At 41.1% G+C, this 24,997-nt stretch overlaps 1 protein-coding gene across 1 annotated transcript; it reads right to left on the reverse strand.

The window, feature by feature from the left end:
* Positions 1–56: 56 nt before the first annotated feature.
* PCYOX1 (prenylcysteine oxidase 1) lies at positions 57–20,046 on the reverse strand. The gene is made up of 6 exons (XM_008514857.2): positions 19,836–20,046; positions 18,620–18,826; positions 17,427–17,601; positions 4,557–4,768; positions 4,056–4,208; positions 57–3,628 (listed from the first exon to the last, which is right to left on the reverse strand). The coding sequence occupies exons 1-6, from the start codon at positions 19,945–19,947 to the stop codon at positions 2,973–2,975; spliced, it is 1,515 nt and encodes a 504-aa protein (XP_008513079.2). The 5' UTR covers positions 19,948–20,046; the 3' UTR covers positions 57–2,972.
* Between the last annotated feature and the right edge of the window lie 4,951 nt (positions 20,047–24,997).

Raw genomic sequence — 24,997 nt, forward strand, 5'->3', positions numbered from 1 at the left:
TGTTCTTAGTACATCTACATTCCAAGTATAGTACAAGACAAGTAAAACACAGGAAGTAATGATATAGTTGTTTATTTTGAACGTTAAGTGGGAAAAAATTTTTGAATACCACAGTAGAAATAGAGTTCCAGAGAAAAACATTCCAGTGTATTGTGATTCTTTGTGGAGTACAGAAGGTAGTGATAATGCTGCCTGTAACATACTCATCTTGCTCATAAATTTTATGGTGCACAAACTCAGATGAGAGATATTTTACAGATGGTTGTATCATAACCCTAACCTTAAGAAACTTACAGGGGCTGGCCCAGTGGTGCAGCAGTTAAGCCCAGGGTCCACCAGTTCAGATCCTGGGTGCGGACCTACACACCATTTGTCAAGCCATGCTGTGGCAGGCGTCCCACGTATAAAGTAGAGGAAGATGGGCACAGATCTTAGCTCAGAGCTAATCTTTCTCAAAAAAAAAAAGAAATTTACCAAGCAAATACTTAGGCCTGTTCTTTTTGTGATCTGGTTTTTGTGATTATAGGTAAAAAGCGTACAAATCATCAATCACTTTAATAAAACTGTAGAAAATGGGGTATACTGCACGTGGGTATGTGAGGTACTTGTATAAAACAGAACACACTGGATGACTTATAGGCATCTCTAAAATGGTATTTCCTATTTATAGAAAATATGGCAAAAGAACAGTTAGAGGGATAAAACCAACTTAATCACAATAAGCAGAGTTGATATGACTTCCTATATATTTTTATTCTTCCATTCTTCACCATCTCTAAAGAAATCTTCGCTGATGTTTACAGGCTTGCATTTTGTGCAGCCACACACAGCTGAATTATAAGACTGGTTCTCTAATTGTGGTTCCTAGCCCTGGAGCATCACCTGGGAACTTAATAGAAATGCACATTTTTGTATACCACTCCAAACCTATTGAAACAAATTCTGAGGGTGAGGCCCAGCCAGCCCTTGGTGATTGTGATGCATACCCAAGCTGGAGAACCACTGGAGTAGAGCTAGCTTTGTTAGCCCCTGCATAATTTTTACCAGTGTCTTCTACAAAAAGATGAGTAGAGTGGTCTCCTGGACCAGGTAACAGGCTCTGATAGTATTTTTCTTCCAACAAAAAATTACCCTTTAATACTGTAATTGCAAACAATCTAATATGCTAGATATATTGATAATCTGTTTTGCTCTTTGAGGAAGCAATTTCAGATACCCTGTTGGAAAACTTAATCAGTGTAGTTTTGATGTAACAGCAACATTTTAAATTGATATTCTTATAAGTAAAATATATATCCCATTGCAAAACAGTCTACAAGTGATAGAAAATAAATTATTTCATTAGTATTTACCAATCTTTAACATACACATAACACAGTATGACATTCTCTGTATTGTCTTCATTAAAACCACAAAAGGAAAAAAACTTGAATGCGTCTTAGGCTTGTTAAGAATAAAATTAGAAAAAAGCTCACGCTTTGACAAACAAAATTTAATCCCTGCCTTTACATCAACTCTATCTTGGCAGTTTTATCAGCATGTTAATATTCACAATTGTAGTAGAGAAGAAATCATTTTAACTAAGAATCAATGTTCTCTTAGACCATTTTGCTAAAGTAGTTACTGCCATAATCTGGTAAAGGACTTTTTTTTTTTTTAACAGGATACGTTAACTTGGTTGCAGTTACTTTTAGAATTCACAAGTATAAGAACAGTCATTCATGATCGTTGCACAGTGGATGTAGAACTGGTTCTCAAGTTTGGCTGCATATTAGAATCATTCAGGAAGCTTTAAAGTCCTATAGGTGATTCCAACTTGCAGCCAAATTTGAGAACTATGACCTTAAAAGATTTCAGCAGTGAATTTCTCACCCAAAATGCTACAGTAGCTTTAGAAGCATTCAGGAGTTTGGGCATATGCTGGATTTGATCAAGCGTAGTGTCATTCTGAATATCCTACTCTATTGTCAAGTGCTCTGGAGTAAACAAAGTTGCCTCTGCTATTAGACTGTCGATGCTTCTTACTATGAAGATTACTACTTGAGTTCTCATTGAGAGAAATCATTCTTTGCAAAATGGATCTGCTTTAATAACGGATTGGGTTTCTTGGGACTTTAAAGGCACTGAAAACCCTTTGAACACATCTTAAACCCCCACATCAGCAATTCTCAACATTAGGAACTTTAAAAAGCTACAATGCTGAGGTCCTCTCCTCCATCCAATAAATCAGAATCTTTGTGAGGATCTACCAGTATTTGTGAAAGCTTCATAAGTGAGGATTTGATGATAGAATGCCAATTCTTTAAATCAATAGCCTGGCTTTTCATTTTACTTGAGATTTTTTATGACATCTTAAGGTTATACCACTAAAACTTTGAAATGTCACCCCTAATAAAACTGAAACAGAATCCAAAGAACATTCTGAAAGTCAAGGCTTCAGGCATGGCAGATTTACTTTGAAAAGGTATCAATTACTAAAGCCAGGCATGACACACCAGCTTCCATAATAGTTTTCACTATCTGAAGATCACATCCAGCCATGAACTGCAAATGAACTAGTCCCCAACTAAAAGATAACGTCTTTAAATTCTTCCTCAAGTGCTCAGCTTAAAATCCTCTAAAGTCTTGTTTAAAATCCAGGGCCCCACCCCCAGATCCACTGATTAACCAGAGAAGCAAGAGAATCTCTTACGATTAACAAACTCCACATGATTCTTAAGATCAGACAAGCTTGGAAACAATCTTGATGGATATTAAAAGAAGAGTTAAGAAATTTGGGAGATGGCATAAATGCATTATACTTTCACACTTAATTAGAACTTTGTATTTTCTCTTGATTCTCTGGGATGACTTCAGTTAAACAATGATAATGGCAAAACATCTGCTTCAAAATCATCTCAGATTGTATTCTTTTTTGCCAATAATATTCCATTCGGAACCAAGGCGGGGGTGGGGGGAGTGACAATGTTATTTCATAGTTCAGTTTTCAGTTTCTCGTATAAGTCCTCTTGGTCAATCATGTGTGCGTGCTCGTTCCAGCGGTGATAGGCAAGGAGAGCGGCATTGTGGGCTGCAATGGCACTCATCTCCATGGCACTTGCTGCAAACTCTATGCCATTGAGGTAATACAGTCGATCGTGGAGGACGATGGGGGGGCATTTCTCCGGAGGCTTATAGTGAGGATATGCCAGCCACGGCTGCTTCACAGCATAATCGTAGGACAAAAAGAGCTTTAAAATTTGTTCTTTAGTAAGAATTTCTTGGGAAAAGATCTTCCAAACATATGTCCCACCTTTTGATGGTTGAGGATTATTTTCTCTTACTGAGGACACAATCCCAATGCTGTTAATGAACAAATCTGAACTATCAGTGGTTAAGATTGTACTGAGATCAAACTCATCTAAGTGTCTAGAGGTAAAAATTGTTGAATTCAATTGCCCCTTAATTAAAGTTGTCACTATATGTTGGTAATATTGATGGAATTCCTCAATTGGAGGATCAAAGTTGAGAAAAGTTATATTGGACATTTTTCGATTCAAGGGAGTAGCCACCAAGACGATGTCATAGAAGTCTGAACGGGTCTCAGATCCAGTTTGGTAGACCACTTCATACATCTTTGTGGGATTTCCTAGAGGAAATAAGGAAGCATACATTTCTTTAGTGTTTCTAATATACTATATTTTATACCTTCTAAAAATAATTTTATACCTTCTTAACAGTTTATAATTCTATGGAATTAAAGAAGTTTTATTCCTTTGGGACAGATAACTGTCCCAAATTGAAGCAATTTCCTACTGGGAAAGGAAATCACACCTTGTCAACAAGTATAAAATATGGAATTTTTACTTTCGAGGATGAGATTATTTTTCAAATCCAAAGTGTCACACCACTGTACTTGAGCACATCTGGGAATATTTCTACAGGGCACGACATATACAATTTAAAATTCCATCATTTGGAACTGAGTGAGAGATGGCAGAAGAGAGGTTTCTCTGCCTGAGCAATTATTTCCTACAGGGGAAATTAGGAACAATAAAATAGAAGTTCAAACTCACCCGTCTGCTTGGTTCTTGTTTTCTCCTCTATGTACATTACTGAGCCATGTATAAGGTTGCCTTTGGAAGCCTCAAGGAGCCGTGAGCAAACAAGTTTATTACCACCTTCTACTGCCCAAAGGCCAGAATCAGCACAGGACATTGACACTGCCCCTGTTGGCAGGAGGGAAAAATGTGTTTTAATTCTGACTCTCTAAGAGGCCCTCTACCCACACTCCCTTTCCATTTAGGTGAGTTCTGCTCCAAATGTCTCCAGATATTGCCAAATGGCCGCTGGGGGCACAATCTCCCCTAAGCGAGAACCATTCAACTAACAACAGCTAAGGACCCTCTCCCTGTAAAAATGCACATCTACATATCCGCAATTTTGCAAACAATGTCTGAGGTGGCACAGAGAAAGGGAGTCTTCTCCAACTCAAGGCCTAAAGTCAGGAGCCACCATAGCATCAGGTAAGCCCCTCTGTGAACTAGTGTCTATACCTGTTCCCAGCCTTGGCTTACCCACAAAACCATTGATGTTCATGCTTTGGCCAAAATTGACCCTCATGACAGGAGCAACCATTTCATTGAGGAATTTCTCAGAGAAGCCTGCTTTCTGCAAGGTTTCAAGAAGTGTTCGGTTAAGCATTCCAAGGAATTCGTCCCCTCCTAGAGAATGTAGTAACTTCTCAACACTACTGAAGGCATAGTCATGAGATTGGTAGCGGTAGATCCTTTTGAAAGAAGAGAAATGACCATTAAAAATCAAACAAGATAGGGGCAAGGGGATGCATAAAGAAGGGAAATAGCATCATAAGACTCAAACTGACTTTTATGTTACTTTCTGACGAGTTCCTGCCTATCGCATGTCACCGTCTGCCCCTGGAACCCTGGAAGCCCTAGGCCCTCCCTCTCCCTCCACCTCCTCTGGAAGTCCACTGTCCTTTGTATACACTCTTCTGCATTAATATGGTCACTGGGAGCACCTTTAAAGAAGTGGGTATGTCTTGTTCTCATTATGTTTTTATCTTCCAGCAGCACTTAAACATGTTTAAAATTAAACTTTATCGTTCCACCAGGCTTGATCCTCTCCATCCATCCCCCCATCCCAACCAAAAATAACAGGTCATTCCTAATATCCTACTCATCCTCAGTTCATTTAGTTTCAAATTTCAACATTATCACTTCTCTTTTCTGCTTTACCCACACAAGAAGGAAACCTTATCAGTCTTTCTAACATCTCTCTTGTTACTTCATTCTCATTTCCCTGATCTTAAGTCAGGATTTATATTCAAACCACTAAAATGAATAACTGATCTACCTGCTTCCAGTTTCTTTTCTTTGAAACATATATGAATCTCCCAGAAGCCCTAAAAAACCTCTTATTTTGTCATTCATCCACTTACTCCAAAAACATCTTGCTTAGTGATGCTTACTAAAGTCCTGACATTTAAAAAAAAGAGAGAGAGAGACATGGATTTTAGAGGCAAACTCATCAAGTCTAACTCTTTTGCTCTAATTGCAGATAAAAAAACAAAGGAAAAGTAAAAGAACTTGTCTAAAAGTCACATACAAGCAGAAGGCTCAAGCACCACTTGCCCCCTCTGCCCTCAACCACACACACACTCATACCCTCGCGAGTACACCTGACCCATTCACTGGTCTCTGAAGATGCTCTGCATAATGCTCCCCAACACTGCACTAGCTCTTCCCTCCAACTGGGAGACACTTCCCGTTCCTAACCACAGAACGGTGACAGCTCCTCCAGAGCCTGAAGCCCACCTCCTCTGCAAAGTCTTGCCCAACTTCCCAGTCCACAGTGACGTTGTCACCTCCAACAGTCCCATACAACTTAGCACCCATACCACTCATTCAGCACTTGATAGTACTTTGTATTATTTAATTTTTAGAAAATATCACTTGACATTTCTCTGCACTTTATGGACTTAAAAGAACATCCACACATGGGGCTAGTCCAGTGGCACAGTGGTCAAGTGTGCATGTTCCTCTTCGGTGGCCCTGGGTTTGCTGGTTTGGATCCCGGATGCAGACATGGCACCGCTTGGCACGCCATGCTGTGGCAGGCGTCCCACATATAAAGTAGAGGAAGACAGGCATGGATGTTAGCTCAGGGCCAGTCTCCCTTAGCAAAAAGAGGAGGATTAGCAGCAGTTAGCTCAGGGCTAATCTTCCTCAAAGGAGGAAAAAAAAAATCCACATAAATTAGTAATGCAGTAATTCGATGCATAATTTTTCAGGTCACAAGTGATACAAAAATGAGAAAGACATGGTTCCCTTCCTGGAGCTTACAGTTAGGGACAAGTAATAAGGCACATGCAGAAATAAGCAGATGAAACAAAAGAAGAAATAAAAGTGCCAAAGAAAGATCCTGATCAGTGATCATGAGAGGAGAGTTTTTACATCAACTTTCTTGTCTCAAAATAAGCTGTAATTTTTTAAAGAGCAGAGGACAATGTCATATCTATTTTGATATTACCTACTGTCTAACAGCACAGTATTGGTGGTCTAATGGTCAAGATGTGGTGCTCTCACTTCCGTGGCCCGGTTCATTTCCTGGTCTGGGAACCACACCACCCATCTGTCAGTCGTCATACTGTGATGGCTGCAAGTTGCTGTGAGGCTGAAAGCTATGCCAATAGTATTTCAAATACCAGCAGGGTCACCCAGAGTGGAAGGATTTCAGCAGAGCTTCCAGACTAAGACAGACTAGGAAGAAGGACATGACCACCTACTTCCAAAAAAACTGGCGATGAGAACCCTAGGAACAGCAGTGGAGCACTAGCTGATACAGCGCTGGAAGGTGAGAGGATGGAGCAAAAAGACCAGACAGGGTTCCGCTCTGCTGCACACACAGTCGCTAGGAGTCAGAACTGACTCAACGGCAGTGTCAACAACAAAACAGCATAGTGTACAAAATGTTGAATAAATTTTTGTTGCAAAAATTGGTATCAATGCCAAAACTGGGAAACTAAAATAATTCCTTCTAACCACATCATTTGGCTTCCAGCCCCTAAGAAGTTGGAAAAAGGGTAAAATCAGTGAGTTTTTTAGAAAAATTATTATAGTGAATATTCAATAAAATGAAGAGCAATTTTTGGCTAATGGTCAGCATGACAAAATAGTAGCCAATTAAAAAACTTATATATGATAATACAAAAATATTGCTCCTTGCCTCCTCTTGCCCTGAGCCCCAACCCCACTCAAGCAAGCCTCCTAAGTAAAGGCCTCCTATAGGGTGGCATGAGATAATACACACCATATAAACACTGAGCATTGTAACTGTTTCATGGTACTAGTTGCATTAGAATACATATCTACTAAAAAGTTAACATGTGAGTTAACTAGTAGTTTCTGCTAATCAGATTGCTTATACAGCCTTTTTCCTTTTTAAACTACATTTGTATAACCCTTAACACTTATTTATTCATTCATTCAACAACTATTTATGGAGCATCAACCTTGACTCAGGCACTGTTGTAGGGGCTAAGGATAAAGAGATCAACACAAAGAGAAAAAAAATCCCTGCCCTAACGGAGCTTGAGTTCTAGTTGGGGAAACAGCTAATAAAAAAATACATCAATGCAACTAAATTGTACAGCAGGTTAGAGAAGGATAAGTATTAAGGAGAAAAATAAATCAGAAAGGAAGACTGGGAATGCTTGGAGTCGGCAAGGTTGCAACGCTAAGTAAGATGGTCCAAAAAAATAAGTAGGGGCCAGCCCTGTGGCTGAGTGGTCAAGTTCACACACTCCGCTTAGGCAGCCCAGGGCTTAGCCGGTTCGAATCCTGGGTGCAGACACGGCACCGCTCGTCAAGCCATGCCGAGGCAGCATCCCACATGCCACAACCAGAAGGACCCACAGCTAAAAATACACAACTATATACTGGGGTGGGGGGCTTTGGGAGAAAAAGGAAAAAATAAATAAAAAATTAAAAACTGAGTAGAGTGGTCAACCAAGCCACACTGAGAAGGTGACATCTGAGCAAAGACCTGAGAAGGAGGTGAGGATGCAAGCGATGCAGTAGCTGGGGGGGAAATATTCCAGGTAGAGGTAAGAGCAGTGCAAAAGCTTTATGACAGACGCATGCCTGGTGCATTCACCAACAGTGAGGCCAGTGCAGCTAAAGCAGAGAGACCCAGGAGAACAGGAGGAGGCACCGGCAGAAAAAAACAAGGAAGGCTAGTGGGTGAGGGGTGAAGCACCTCTAGAATGGGGGAGTCAGAACTCAGAAAATCTGCTCCCACATAACAGCAACGAGAACACTGGCAAAAACTGTCAACATCAATGTTTTCAGAACTCTAGAAAGAAACCAAAGACTTGCCAAAATCCCAGGAGTATTTATTCAAGAAAAACGTCTGACTCTCAGTAAGAACGAGCTCTGTGGCATTTTAACTTACCCTATTCCCATTCCCCTCTTGCCGGCTCCAAGGTAGCCTTGAAAATCAGCAGCCTTGCAACGACAGTCACTGTGAAACCAGCAAGCTGGCAGCCACAGGAGGGAATAAGACAGGTCTGGAGCTCCCCAAAACCCCCATCCCCAGAGAAGTCCCACCATTCGACCTATCTGGCAGCTCAGTGAAAAGCTCCATCATCAGGGTTTGTCTTTATTTGACCTGATTTGGAGCTCACTCTGTACAAACAGCCCATCCTGAGGGCATTTGTCAAAAACATCAGTGGCAATTTAACATCACAGCTGCCTGAAGCTGAGATACCAACTGGGGCTAACAAGAGGCTGACCAAAAGGCTTTTTTTTTTCTTCTTCTCCCCAAAGCCCCCCAGTACATAGTTGTATGTTCTAGTTGTGAGTGCTTCTGGTTGTGGCATGTGGGACGCCGCCTCAGCATGGCCCGATGAGCAGTGCTAGGTCTACACCCAGGATCTGAACCAGTGAAACCCTGGGCCTCTGGAGCTCAGTGCATGAACTTAACCACTTGGCCAGGGGCCACCCCCTGACCAAAAGACTTCAAAAAGAAATACTGGGGAATGAAAAACACCAACACATTCTGGAGATCTAGAAGGCCATGCCCACATACAAAGCTGTCCCATGCCCAGGACAGACCTGAGAAGGCCTGAATCTGCCACGTCTGGCCAACCTTGAGGCTTTGAGCAGGCAGGAAGTAAAGGCTAATGGAGAGCTGTAAGCCACCTGCCAGAACACTGAAAACACACCCCAGCACACACACTTCACAGCCATAACTGACAAATACAGACTGAACAGAATCAGTCCCAGAAAGTCACTAAACAGACAAACAACAACAATAATAAACCCTGAGTTGGGGAGAAATCTGATTTCCCAATTTGCCATGTATTATTATTTTAAATGTCCAGTTGCAACAAAAATTATGAGCTACTCAGAGAAACAAGAAAGTATAGCCCACACACAGGGAGGAAAAAAAAGGAGTCAACAGAAACTGTCTCTGAGGAAACCAAGACCCTGGGCTTGCTAGACAAAGACTTTAAATCAGCTATTATAAATACTTTAATAGAACTAAAGGAAGCTCTGTCTGAAGGACTAAAGCAAGTATGAGAACAATGTCCCACCAAATATAGAATATCAATAAAGAGACAGAAATTATAAAAAAGAAAAAATTCTGGAGTTGGAAAGTACATCTGAAATAAAAAATTCCTTAGAGAGGCTCAACAGCAGATCTGAAACAGCAGAGGAATCAGTGAACTTAAAGATAAGATCAACTGAGGGACCAGCCTGGTGGCACAGCGGTTAAGTGCACACGTTGCACTTCAGCGGCCTGGGGTTCACCGGTTCAGATTCTGGGTACGGACATGGCACCGAATGGCAAGCCATGCTGTGGCAGGCATCCCATATACAAAGCAGAGGAAGATGGGCATGGATGTTAGCTCAGGGCCAGTCTTCCTCAGCAAAAAGAGGAGGATTGGCAGCAGTTTGCTCAGGGTTAATCTTCCTTTAAAAAAAGAAAAAAAAAAGGTAAGATAGGAGATTATACAGTCTGAGGAACAGAAAGAAAAACAGCTAAGAAAATGAGCAGAGCATGAGAACCCTGTAGGACAACACAAAGTACACCAACACACACAAAATGGGGATCCCAGAAGAAGAGAAAAAGGGACAAAAAAAATTGAAGAAATAATAGCCCAAAACGTCCCAAATTTGATGGAAAACATTAATCTGCACATCCATGAAACTCAACAAATCCAAGCAGGATAAACTCAAAGAGATCCATACCGAAACACAGAATAGTCAAACTGTGGAAAGACAAAGACAGAATGTTGAAAGCACCAAGAGAAAAGCAACTCATCCAACACAACGGATCCTCACTAAGATTAACGGCTGACTTCTCACCAGAAACCATGAAGGCCAGAAGGCAGTGGCATGACACATTCAAAATGCTGAAACACTGACAACCAAGACTTCCATATTCAGCAAAACTATCCTTCAAAAATGAAGAGAAATTAAGATAATCCCAAGTAAACAAAAACAGATAATTCAACACTAGCAGACTTGCCCTATAAGAAATACTAAAGGGAGTCCTTCAGGCTGAGATAACACTAGACAGAAACTCAAATCCACACGAAGAAATAAAGAGTAGAAAATATCTCTTTAAAACAAAAAAGGACAGCAACTAGAAATGAATAAGTACTGGAGGTCTAACGCACAGTATAGTGACTACAGCCAACAATACTGTCTTCTATACTCCAAAGTTGCTAAGAGTAGATCTGAAATGTTCTCACCATATAAGGGAAATGATAAGTATGTGACACGACAGAGATGTTAACTAGCTGTGGTGGTAATCATACTGCAACATACAAATGTATCAAATCAGCACGCTGTAGATCTTAAACTTACACAATGTTACATGTCAATTATATCTCAATCTTTTTTAAAAAGGCACAATACGCTAACAATGCATAATATGAAAAGGAAATTAAGAAAACAATCTCATTACAATAGCATCAAAAAGAATAAACCTTTAGGAGTAAGCTTCACCAAGGAGACAAAGACTCGTGCACTGAAAACTACAAAACATTGCTGAAAGAAATTAAAGACATCCCATGTTCATGGACTGGAAAACTTGATATTGATAAATTGTCCTTATTACCTAAAGTGACCTACAATTGCACTGTTTCTATGTAATCCCTATGAAAATCCCAATGGCGTTTTTTGCAGAAATAGAAAAAAAAATCCTAAACTTTATATAGAATCTCAAAAGACCCCCAAAGAACAAAAGCAATCTGAAGAAAGAAAAACAAAGCTAAAGGTCTCACATTTCCTGACTTCAAAGTATACTGCAAAGCTACAGTAAACAAAACAGTATGGTACCAGCATAAAGACAGACATATACATCAATGGAGCAAAATAGAGAATCCAGAAACAAAGTCTCACATATATGGTCAAATGATCTTCAACAAAGGTGTCAAGTCTACACAATGAGTAAAAGATAGTTTCTTCAACAAACGGGATATCTACCTGCAAAAGAATGAAACTGGACCCTTAAATGTTATACAAAAATTAACTCAAAATGAATCAAAGACATAAACATAAGACCTGAAACTATAAAACTCCTAGAACAAAACATAGGGGAAAAGCTTCATGACCCTGGATTTCACAATGATTACCTGGCTATGACACCAAAAGCACAGGCAACAAAAGCAAAAATAGATAAATGGAACTATATCAAACTTAAAAAACTTCTGTGCAGCAAAGGAAATAATGAACAGCATGAAAAGGCAATGTACAGAATGGGAGAAAATGTTTGCAAACCATATATCTGATAAGGGTTTAATATCCAGAATATAAAAAGAACTCCTATAACTCAACAACAAAAAGTCCAATTAAGAAATGGGCAAAGTTGGGCCAGTCTGGTGGCACAGTGGTTAAGTTTGCGCACTCCACTTCAGCGGCCCAGGGTTCACAGGTTCAGATTGTGGGTGTGGACCTATATACCACTCATAAAGCCATGATGTGGTGGTGTCCCACATACAAAATAGAGGGAGACTGGCACAGATGTCAGCTCAGTGACAATCTTCCTCAAGCAAAAAGAGGAAGATTAGCAACAGATGTTAGCTCAAGACCAATCTTCCTCACCAAAAAAAAAAGTGGGGGGGGGGGGGGTTGCAAAGAACTTGAATAGACGCATCTCCAAAGAAGATACACAAATGGCCAACAAGTATATGAAAAGATGCACAACATCACTAATAATTAGGGAAACGCAAATCAAAAGCACACAGAGATTATCACTTCACGCCTGTTAGGATATCCATTATCTAACAAAAAATAGCAAGTGTTGGCAAGGGTGTGGAGAAACCCCTGTCCATTGTTGGTGGGAAAATAAAATGGTACAGCCACTATAGAAAATGGTATGGAGGTTCCTCAAACAATTAAAAGTAGAATTACCATATGATTCAGCAATCTCACTTCTGGATATGTATCCAAAAGGAATTGAAAACAGGATCAAAGAGATGTTTAAACACCCATGTTCACTGCAGCATTATGCACAATAGCTAAGAGGTGGAAGCAACCTAAATGTCCACCAACAGATGAATGGATAATACAAAAAGGCAGTAATGGAAGAACAGAGAAACAAACAACGTATGACATACAGAAAGCAAATAGCAAAATGAGAGACATAAAACTTACCTTAACAGTAACTATATTAAACACAAATGGACTAACAGTCCAACGATCGGCAGAGTTGATAAAAACACACGATCCAACTATATGATGTCTACAAGAAATACACATTAGATTCAAAGACACAAATAGGCTGAAAGTAAAAAGATGGAAAAAGATACACCACACAGAGAGTAACAGAGAGACCTGGAGTAGCTATACCAATATCAGAGAATATAGACTTTATGACAAAAATTGTTACTAGAGACAAAGGAGGACATTTTATAAGATAAAAGGGTTAGGCCATTAGGAACACATATCAATTATAAACATATATGTACCTAACAACCGAGCTCCAAAATACATGAAGCAAAACTGACAAAATTGAAGGGGAAAACAGACAATTCAACAATCACAGTTGGAGACACTAACATCCCACTCTCAATAATGAGTAGAACAAGTAGGCAGAAGCTAACAGTGTATTAGTTCACTAGAGCTGCCACAACAAAGTATCACAGACCAGGTGGCTTAAACCACAGAAATGTATTTCTCACAGTTCTGGAGGCTGGAGATCTAAGATCACAGCATTGGCAGGTGTGGTTTCTCCTGAGGCCTCTCTCCCCAGCTTGCAGATGGCCACCTTCTCACTGTGTCCTCACGCGGTCCTTCCTCTGTGCATGCACCTCCCTGTGCCTCTTCTGTGTGTTCTAATCTCTTCTGATAAGGACACCAGTCAGATTGGATATGGCCCACTCTAATGGCCTCATTTTAACTTAATCACCTCATTAAAAGTCCCATCTCCAAATACAGTCATATTCTGAGGTGCACAGGGTTAGAGCTTCAACATATGAATGGCCGGGGTCGGGAGGGAGGACAATTCTGCCCATAAGAAACAGGAAATATAAAAATAAGGGATGAGATTATCCATGTCCTTTGTCAGGTCTTCCAAACCATGGGATAATTTTGGCCGTTTCTCTGCAGGATATAGAAAGCCACTGAAAGTTTCTGAGCAGAGAAGTAATGTGATGACTTTTAGATTTTAAAAAGACCACTTCGGCTGCTATGCTGCAAACAGATTGTGGCAGCACAAGGGCAAAAGCAGGGAGATGAGTTGGAAGGTGTATTAGTTTCCTACTGCTGCTGTAACAAATTACCACAAATTTACTGGCTTAAAACACCACAAATTTATTATCTTATGGTTCTGCAGGTGAGAAATACAAAGGCAATCTCACAGGGCTAAACTCAAAGTGTTGGCAAGGCTAGTTCCTTCTGGAAGCTCTGAGGAAAGAATCCATTTTCTTACCTTTTTCAGTTTCTATAAACCACCTGCATTCCTTGGCTTATGGCCCCTTTCAAGCATCACCCCAACCTCTTGCTTCCACCATCACATCTCCCACTAATTCTGATCCTCCTGCCTCCCTCTGATAAAGACGTTTGTGGATTACATTGGGCCCATCTAAATAATCAAGAAGGATCTTGCAATTTCAAGACCCTTAATTTGATCATATCTGCAAAGTCCCTTTTACCATGTAAGGCGACACATTCAGAGGTTCCAGGAATTAGGATGTAGACATCTTGAAGGGGGAAAGAGACTATTCCAGTAAGCCAGATGAACAATAATAGTGGCTTGGATCAAAGTGGCAGGAGTGGTGGCGGTGAGAAGTGGTGGAATTCTGGATATATGTTAAAGACTGACAGGATTCCAGACAGACTGGATTTGGGAAATGAGAGAAAGAAACAAAAAATGGCAAAATGTTTGTTAGCCGTTAACTAGAAGGAAAAAAGGGTGTTTATAAAGCCTTTCACTGTCAGTCCTATCAGTCTCAGACCAAGAAGTGTTAAGGATCTAACAGGTCCCCAGAAACGCACTAAGTGCTAGAGACAAGAATGAGCTGTACCCTAGCCTAGACACCAAGATATCTCAACAGGAAGCAACAGTGGACCAAAGGATTCAATTCAACAAACATTTGAGGGAATTATCTACTACATTATAATTACTGCGCATACTACACAACAACACAAGTGTATGTGTGCTGTGCACCATCTAATTCCTAACGGACGTTGGAAAAGAGAGATCAATGGTGACTAAGAGTATTAGGGGAAGGTTTTGTTGAAAGACTGAGATTAGAGATTGGACTTTGGAGTAAGAATGGCATCGAACCAGAAGAACTGCATAAATAATTGCTCAGAACTGGACATTAACCTGGCAAGTGTGGATATCACGGGCTACAGAATTTCCACCCAAGTACATCCAACAGCGAGAAGAATGAATGCATACTCCCAGGAGTGTGGGGTGTTGCCTACAAGTTTGAACCCTCTTTCAAGTGTCATGGTTTACTACCATCATATGGGCCTTTGCTCACACCGTGCACTCTTTGAAATGGAAGCAGAGAAATGACAAGATACCTCCCCAAAGCTGGTCAGCAAATCTCCCAAGAGTTTCTGCAGAAGATGACACAAGCCACTTTCAAGGGGACTTAGCTGGATCTGTCATATATATCCAAAAAAGAGAAAAAACTTTTCAAGCAAGAACTTTAGGTTTTATACCATTCAAAGAAAGAAAAACTCAAGAGTATTCTCCAATTGCACATTTAACGTAGTTGTTCTCAACTCTGGCTGTAAGTTAAGATTCACTTGAGGTGCTTTTAAAAATATCAATGCCCAGACCCCTACTCCAGAACAACGAGATCAAAAATCTCTAGAGGTAGAATATAGCATTCTTATTTTAAAAAGATCCCAAGTGATTCTAATGTGCACCCAGGGTTGAGAACTACTGCTTTACTGAAAAGCAAGGGAATTCGTTGTTCCAGATTCTTCTTTGGCAACCTCTGTAGCTCCCAATCCTGGTTGCAACATTCCTGAGTAACTCCAACATGGAATACTACCAATATTTAACCGCTGGCAAAGAATTAAACAGCAAGTAGACTGCCTACACCACTGGGACTGAGTTAAGATTCCCTGCTGAGGCGGGGGGGGGGGGGGGGGGCGGTTCCCGAAAAGCAGGCAGATGCCTTGAGTGGGAACACACAGCTATTTCATAGTCCAGCAGAATTTCACTACTTCAACAACTGGCACATGCTGGCTCAATACCAGCCTTGTCTCCAATTATCTCATAGCGCATGATAAAATTGTCAAAATAAGATTTGTATGTTGATTTATTGAAAGAAACAGAAATGTACGATGCATGGCCCTTTAAACAACATAAAGGTCAGTGCTATATAATCAAATATCAAACGCAGACGGGGGGGCAGTAATTTCATAAAGCTTGGGAATTGTTTTCTAAAATCAAAAATAGGATAATCTATGTATCCTCTCACTGGGTCTTTTTCACAGTTCCGTAACACCCTGAATTCACTTCAAAGTGATTTCTTTATTTGTCAAAGGGCAACTTTCTACATGTCAAGCAAGCCACGGGTAAGAAGTGTGTTACAGGCAGAGCTGCATCCGATGCCATCTGAACTTGATTTTCCTGCTGAGCATGTAGCAACGTGCCCCCTACCTTCTTTAAAGAGTGACTGGCTGTCTCTCTTTAAAAAATCCTGCATTTTTTTTTAGTTATTGGTTTATTGCTTGTCTCTCTATTAGCATGTATCTTCTTTGAGGGCAGGGAAATGTTCTAGGTTCTACACCCTCAGGACCTGGAGTAGTGCCTGGCACTCAATATTTGGTGAATGAATAAATGAATGAATGCCTACTTTAAAACAGTCTGCACTGTAGCTGAACTGAATGTACCCACTGAAAAGATGTTCAAGGATTTGACCTAAGAATGATGTTTAGAAAGAAACAAATCTCTAACTAATATAAGTTACAGAAACTAGAGTGTATTCATTGTACTCCACTCCTATATTTGTTCTGGGCAATACTCAGTCATATGACATGTAATTTTACCTTTTTAACAAGTACTTTATTATGTTGGAACAGTCATAGTAATAAACTATTATTAGCACTTACAAGTTGAATTTCTCCAGCATCTAAAATTGTAAACCAGCATAAAAATTAGCACATGCCAAGAGCCTTAAAAAAAGCAAAAGGTTGCATCTTTCAAAGTTTGACTGGTTATTAAATGTTATTTTTCCTTATTGCAAAGCAATGAGCATTCATACACATAGAAAATTTTGAAAATATAGAAAAGCATAAAGAAGAAAAAAAAGCCACCTGTATTCCCACTACCCAGGACAGTGCTGGAGTTTAGTACCTTAATTTAAATTCTTGGGGCACAGAACTGATACTCCACCTCAGGCTGCTGGCCCACTGGAACATCACGTCACCATTAAAGCTCATTTAAGTTTTCTGATCCCTTTTACAAGCTCTTATACACATTCCCTCATTAATCCACACAACACCAGCACAGTGCCGAGATGAAGAGTGGGGACTCTGGAGCCAGCCTGCCTGGGGAGGAACTCAGCCCCACCACTTACTAAGTGGGTGTGCCTGCACACTTGCAACCTCTATGCCTCCACCTTCTACACCTGCATAAAGCTAAACCAGTACCCACCTGAGAGAGCTGTCCTGAGATTTCAAGGAGTTAATATTTGGAGAGAATTTAACAAAGCCCAGGAACACTAAACAAGCATTTGCAATACACATTTTCAGAAGCAAAAATAAAGTACCCTTTCAATTTCCAAGTGGATAACCGGCTTGTGTATTTTATAAAAAACATTTTGCCTAACAATCTTACCAACAAACAGGCCTTGCAGTCAGGCAGAGAACTGTTCCAAGAAACGGTAATTCCTAAAGAACATCTAACTAAAAGGTCTTAGGTTAAACGGAAGAGAAAAAAATTACCTCATAAACTTGTCTAATGCATCCTCTACCCACATGTGCATTCGGAGGGACTGAAACCCATACTGCCAAATTAGTTTAATCATGTTAATTATAAACCAGCTGCTCTCCTCAAACACCAGTCTCTCTCCGTTATACACCCCCATTAGGCCACCATAGCTCTGCACAGTAGAGAGACCTGCAAAAACAGAGAGAGGGGAGCTAGGTCAGTGGTTTCCATGCTGATCAAAGGAAAAAAGGTAATCGGAAGCTATCAGGCACACTCTGAAGTGAGTGAATCCCGGGCTTCCCACAGTTCCCAGGAGACATATTAAAGGAGCTCTATCTTTAGAACAGTGTGTGACACACTATACACTCACTACACTGTCCAAAAGCAGAGTCTCCAAAAGTTAGATCAGATCATGCAGAGATATCAAAATTAGAATGGCTACTGTTAGTCTAAAAAGGCTAAAAAGTCAAAGGAAAAAAAGAGTACCAACTGAATTCAACTTAAAAACAGAAATGCCAGTCATGAATCTTCGCAGCATAAATCGCTCCTGTTATATATTTGCCCTCATGGAGGAAAGAGAGACCCAAGAAGCTTCCACAGGAGAGGTGGAATGCAGCTAAGAAAAAGAAGCTATCCCCATTCCTATGCCAATCCTATTCTTCATAACAGGGTATTTCAGATAACTGGAAGGAGGCCAAAGTTACACAAATATTCCCGAAAGAAAGGACTTGCAGAGGCCTGCCAGCCTTCCCCCACAACCTGTCCCAGCTTCTCTGCAGGTAGGGAAGCAGTCAGATGCACCAGGTTCTAGGCATATGTCTACACGCATAGCTATGTGAGTGACTTTAAGCCAAACATGTCAAGCCTTTGTGCCTCATTTCCCCAGCTGCAAAATAAGCACACGAGGTTTCTGCTAACTCAAGGCATTCTTTGATTCTTCAACATGAACCCCAGGTTTAAGAGCAACCACTTCCACCCCCGCCCTATGGCTGTAATTCCAGATAACTGAAGATACAGATAAGTAGAGTCCCATTACAGGAGAGTGGCTCCTAACTAAGGCAGTACTAACTGCTAGCAGGAAAAGTGGGGAAAAGAGTTTTTCCAATTTCTCTGTAAAGGACAGAAAAGTTTCAGTTCCCTATCTTGAGAAAAATATCCATGGATGGTTACACAGAAATCTGCTTAGCTCTAAAGCCAAATTACCTACCCAGGTCCTTGACAAAACGCTTCATGTGCAGATTTAAAGGATGGATGACAGAACCTCCTGCCTCATATTCTTGCCCCCGCACAGTCAAGGTGGCCAGACGGCCTCCCACCTCTCCTCTTTCAAACAGATCAATCTTCACACCTTTCCCAAATTTCTGCCGCAGGTAATAGGCTGCTGAAGTGCCACCAATTCCAGCTCCAATAATTGCTATAGGGGAAAAAAAAAAGAACAATTTCTTTCCCTCTTACCAGCTATGTGGGTTTTGTTTTGTTTTTGTCAACAATTTGGGGAAGCTTGGGGAGAGGGAGGCAAGTGACAATTGCAGTGAAGACGGAACTCTGAATCTCTCAGACCCTGCCCCAGATAAAACCGGTAGATTAACTTACAAACTGACATTAGATTTTTTTCTTGCCAGATGCCCAAAGATCACACATTTCTTCGTCGATGCACCAACAGGCCCGCTCACCCTTCTTTGTGCCCAATGCATGGGAACAGAGAAGGTGGGCCTTCCCAGCACGCATTTTAAATAAGGGGCCGCCATTTTTGCTTAGATTTGTTTTGTCTCATTAATGTAGGTAGGTTAATGAACCCAAAGAACACAGTTTATGGGGAATAAAAAAGAAAGCAAAACAAAACAAACAGGGACCAAAAAAACCAGGAAGACTGAAACTGGAAAAAGAGTGCATTCTTTCGGCTGTGTCGTAGTCCTAGGCAGAGAAATTGTGTGCAAGCCAGGGGCCTCTGAGAGCAGGCCACCTCAGCAAAGCAGACGGGGGCAGGGGGCTCCAGCTATCAAGGGAAGCAGTCGGGCTCAGCTTGTCTGCACTGCTCAGCGTGCTGTGCCCGCGTGCGCCTGTCATCTGCAGAGCACAGGCGGCCCGTCTCTCCAGAACGAACCAGAGGACTGGCCTCCCAAAGGTGCGGCAAGGCAAGGCGGCGAGAGGGACCTCAGAGACACGGGCTGCAGGGACGCTTGGCGGCCGCCCACTCGCCCTGGACCCCCCTGCACGGCCCACTCTTCAAGCGGGCCGATCTCCACGCCCGGGAAGGCACGGTGCTCGGGCACCGAAAACGACCCCGAGGCGCGAACCGGGAAGCGCGCGGCCCACGCGGCCTGGCGGGCGTCGCGGCTGCGGAGTCCGTGCACCACGCAGCCGGCCGGCCGGCGCGGGGCGCGCTCCCGCACCCCCGTCCGCGCCGCCCCGCTCTCGCCTACCGATCTTATCCGGCGGGGCCCGTCGCTCGGCGCTCCCGGGGCACCCCCAGCTGCACAGCAGCAGCCCCAGCCCCAGAAGCGACGAGACAAGCTCCCTGGCGGTAAGCCCCATAGCTCATGCAGCGCAGCAGTCAGTCCCCGGCACCCGACAGTCGGCCAGCCGCTGCGCGTCTGCGCGCTCCGCCCGCCCCGCCCCCGGCCGGCCGCGCCCCTCCGCCCCGCCCGCGCAGGCGGCTGGCGCCCCAAGTCTGCCCAGCCCTCGGGGAGCCATTGTCCCCTCGGTTCTCCAGGCCCGCCTGGTCCCTCTGGGGCCCTCGCTGCTTCAGGAAGACACCAAAGGCACCGGCGGAGGCTCACCCCAGCTCTCCTTCTTCCTCCCTATGTATTCGAGTGAACCACGTTATTTCTTCACTAGTGCCCTCTTCTGTCTCTTCAGTGCCTCCCTCTCAAAGAAGGCACACTGCTCATCACTGTCAGAAACAGACCGGTGGAGCGACACATACTTATTGAGTGATCACTATGTTCTGGGGACTGTTGGGCACAGATGAATGGGTAAACGCTGCTAGGTGAAAGGAAGAATGAGGGAAACTGGGGATGGGGTGGTCCAATGTGAAGGGAGTGGAAAAGTAGTGACAGACATGACTAAAAGTAGAGTACCCATAGCATACGATGGAACATTATGCAAGCATTAAAAAGAATATAGGATCTATAACTATTGTCCTAGTATTGTTAGGTGAGACAAGCTGGTGGCTGAGTGAAGGGTATTATTTGATCCCATTTCTGTAATTAAAATACTCCACCTCACCCCCCCCCCCACCTCAACAAAAGAAAAGAAAAATCGGTGTAAGACCATGAAGAACAGTAAGGATGGAAGGAAAATAAGTTAGATAGAAATAAAGGTGGAACGTGGAGAAAGGGAATAGAAATTCAGTGCAATAAATATTCCAAATATTTATTGAGTTCCTTCTGAGTGTCAGGCAGTGTTCTAGGTGCTTGAAAAAGATCAGTGGACAAAACAGATTTTTAAAAATATTTATTCGAATGAAGCTGATATTCTAGTGGAGAGTGACAGATGATAATTAGAAAAAATAAGTAAATGATGTAATATATAGAGTAGGGTGAGAGGACTGGGGAATGGAGTGCAACTTCAAATAGGATGGTCGGGGTAGGCCTCATTGAGCAAGAAAGCATTTGAGCAAAAGCTGGCAGGGAGTGAGAGAGTGGGCTGGGTAAATATCAGGAGAAAGAGCTTTCTAGGAAAGGAAGATGCCTAGCATGTTTGAGGAACAGCAAGGAGGCCACTGGAGCAGAGTAAGAAAGGGGGAGTGGAGGTGTTAATGGAACAAGATGCAAGTCGTACAAGAAATAAACACTTCTACTTAAGAAGATAAAAATATGAGCATTAGGTGCCCTTCTCCACTACATCTAGAAATTTCAAAGAAAGAGCTAAACTATGTGTACCTTTTACTTTCCTTTTTCCAAACTACATTATGTCCACAACACCGCAGTGCATTAAGCCTACCAAGCTGTCAATAAGTATTTCTTGCTTGATTAGAACTGACCATGTTAGTGACCTTGACACGTGTCATATTTGGAAACTTTCATTTCTGCTACTGAAATGTTGGGAAAGAATTTACTGACAGGACACTCAGTGAAGAGACAGTGTAAAAGACTTGCAAAGTGGGAAGTGGGCTGAAGGCTTTCTCGTTCTGCACCTTTGCCCTTTCGAAATAATACTGCCACTGAAACTCAAGAAGGTTTTTTAAAAATCATGGAGGGCAAATGTTACCACATGTATGAAGGGTCATAATAAGGTAATATAACAAACATTTATTCAAAGAAGTGTTATTCAAAAGAGCAGTCTCTCTAGGAGGCTAAACACTACGATACTCTCCTCGATCAAACTCTAGCCAGGCTCCTCTTCTCAACTAGGCCTCAACCTTGGTCTATAGAGACTTGAAAAAAAACACTAACACAGTTTCTGACAGCTCAAGCTGCACCCTTGGAATGACCCTAGCTCCCTTTAAAGTGCCTGCCTGAGAAAACTCAAGGCTGCCAAAAAAGTTTACTGTTTGTTCCCACCAATGCCAAAACAGGAAGATAGAGCCCCTTCTCCCAGCCCCTGTGGCAGGGTAGGAGCCTAAGTGACAAGCACCAGTTACCCGCCCTTCTTAATTTCTGTAATCTTTCACTTCCCTGACTATATAAATATATAGATAGATTATTTAATTCAGAAATCCCATGTTTGAGAATCTATTCTACAGAAAGAAAAGAATCACTTATAAGAATATATATACCAGGATGCTTATTGCAACGTTATTTGTAGTAGGAGAAAAGAAACCAGGAGTAACCTGAATGTCCCTCAATATCATTTATGGTCATTTATTCAATTTACCATTGAATAAATTGTGACACGTTCATTCTATGGATTACTTTGCCATTATTAAAAAACAATTAACTAGATCTGTATTAGTTGAACTAGAGAATATCTATGATGTAAATTTTCTTTTTAAAGATTGTCACCTGAGTTAACATCAGTTGCTAATCTTCTTTTTTTTCTTTCTTTTCCCCAAAGCCCCCCAGTACATAGTTGTATATTCTAGTTTTAGGCCCTTCTGGTTGTACTATGTGGGATGCTGCCTCAGCATGGCCTGATGAGCAGTGCCATGTCTGCGCCTAGGATCCAAATCAGCCAAACCCTGGGCCCCTGAAGTGGAGAGCACGAACTGAACTGCTGGCCACTGGTGTGGCCTCTCTACGTACGATGTAAACTTAAGTGAGAAAAGAATGCTGCGTGAGAGAAGAACAAAGCTGGAGGCATCATGCCCTCTGATTTCAAAATTATAGCTATATTACAAAGCTATAATAATCAAAACAGTATGGTATTGGCATAAAAAGACACATGGTTCAATGAAACAGAATAGAGAACCCAGAAATAAGCCCCCACGTATATGGTCAAGTAATTTATGACAAAGGAGGCTGGAATACACAATGGGGAAAGGACAATCTCTTCAATAGTGTTGGGAAAACTGGACAGCCACATGCAAAAGAATGAAACTAGACCTCTACCTGACACAAAAATCAACTCAAAAGGGATTAAAGACTTGAATGTAAGACTTGAAACCATAAAACTCCTAAAAGAAAACATAGGCCATAAGCTCCTTAACATGGGTCTTGGCAACAATTTTTTGGACCTGACTCCAAAGGCAAGGGCAACAAAAGCAAAAATAAACAAATGGGACTACATCAAACTAAAAAGCTTCTGCATGGTGAAGGAAGCCATCAATAAAACAAAAAGGCAACCTAGTGAATGAGAGAAGATATTTGCGAATCATATAGCCGATAAGGAGTTAATACCCCAAATATATAAAGAATTCATACAGGGGTCGGCCTGTGGCGCAGCAGTTAAGTATGCACATTCCGCTTCTCGGCAGCCTGGGGTTTGCTGGTTTGGATCCCAGGTGCGGACATGGCACCGCTTGGCAGGCCATGCTGTGGTAGGCATCCCACATATAAAGCAGAGGAAGATGGGCATGGATGTTAGCTCAGGGCCAGTCTTCCTCAGCAAAAAGAGGAGGATTGGCAGTAGTTAGCTCAGAGCTAATCTTCCTAAAAAAAAAATTAATTTATTAAAAATCGAACTTCCATATGATCCAGAAATTCCACTTCTGGGTATTTATTCAAAAAAACTCTAATTCGAAAAGATATAAACATTTCTATGTTCATTGCAGCATTATTTGCAATAGCCAAGATATGGAAATAACCTAAGTGTCCATCAATGGATGAATGGGTAAAGAAGATGTATAGATATAATGGAATACTACTCAGCCATAAAAAAGAATGAAATTCTGCCATTTGCAACAACATGGATACACCTTGAGGGTATTATGCTAAGTAAAATAAATCAGACAGAGAAAGACAAATATTATATGATTTCACTTATATGTGGAATCTAAAAAACAAAACAAATGAACAAACAAAACAAAACTCATGGATACAAAGAATAAATTGGTTGCCAGAGGGATGCGGGTGAAATGAGTGAAGGGGATCAAGAGGTACAAACTTCCAGTTATAAAATAAATAAGTCATAAGGATGTAATGGACAGCATGGTCACTATAGTCAATAATAATGTATCACATATTTGAGAGTTGCTGAGAGAACAGATCTTGAAAATTCTCACAAGAAAAAAAATTTTTGTAACTTTGTATAGTGATGTGTGGTAGCTAGACTTATTGTGGTGATTATTTTGCAATGTATACACATATTAAATGGTTGTATATTTGAAAGTAATATAATACGTTAATTATACTTCAATAAAAAAGGGAAAGTTGCAGAGTAAGATCCATGGCATAAGCACATTTCTTTAAATAACAAAAAATCCCAAGTACTTATATACGTGTGTATCTGTATGTATGTAAAGTAAGATGTGGGAGCTTACAAACTAATCCATTAACATTACCTCAAGAGGGGAAGAATGAGGGAAGTATTAATCTTTTCCTTATTTATCTATATTGTTTTACTTGTGACAGTGAGCATGTATTACTTTTGTAACTTTAAATATATAATATATAAATAAATAATATAATAAATAAAAATAAAATTTTGATAAAGTTCTTAGAGCTTAAAAAATACTTGTACTATATCCATACAATGGAATTTTATTTGGCAAAAAAAAGGGAATGAACCATTGATACATGCTACAACATGGATGAACCATAAAAGTATAATACTAAGTGAAAACAAGCTAATCACAAAGGATCACATATTTTATGATTCCATTTTCTATAAATTGTCCAGAATAGGCAAATCTATAGAGACAGAAGATTAGTGGGCTGGGGAGTGGGGTGGGGTGGGGAATAGGGAATGACTGCCAATGGGTGTTTCCTTTTTAGGGTGATGAAAATGTTCTAAAATTGATTATAGTGATGGTTGCACATTTCTGTGAATACAATAAAAACCACTGAACTGTACACTTTAAATGGATGAATTGTACGTTATGTGAGTTATATCTGAAAAAACTGTTAAAAAATACTAACCACTGTTAACATTTCTCGTATTCGTCCTGAAAAGACTATTTGATATCTTTGAATAATTTCCGAAGAATGTGTCATAGATTCTAAAGACAATTCCAAAAATGGAAATCCAAAAGTATCCTAGTCTA

This window comes from Equus przewalskii, chromosome 14, assembly GCF_037783145.1.
Source record: "Equus przewalskii isolate Varuska chromosome 14, EquPr2, whole genome shotgun sequence".
Lineage (NCBI taxonomy): Eukaryota > Metazoa > Chordata > Mammalia > Perissodactyla > Equidae > Equus > Equus przewalskii.

Excerpts from the sequence above, each read along its gene's own strand:
- PCYOX1 (XM_008514857.2), bottom strand. The coding sequence starts at position 19,947 with ATGGGGCTTACCGCCAGGGAGCTTGTCTCGTCGCTTCTGGGGCTGGGG. Across the intron at positions 17,602-18,619 it reads GCGTTTTGTCAAGGACCTGG|GTCTCTCTACTGTGCAGAGC; the intron begins GTAGGTAATTTG and ends CTGTTTTTGCAG. Across the intron at positions 4,769-17,426 it reads GCATTAGACAAGTTTATGAG|GATCTACCGCTACCAATCTC; the intron begins GTAATTTTTTTC and ends TTCTTTCAAAAG.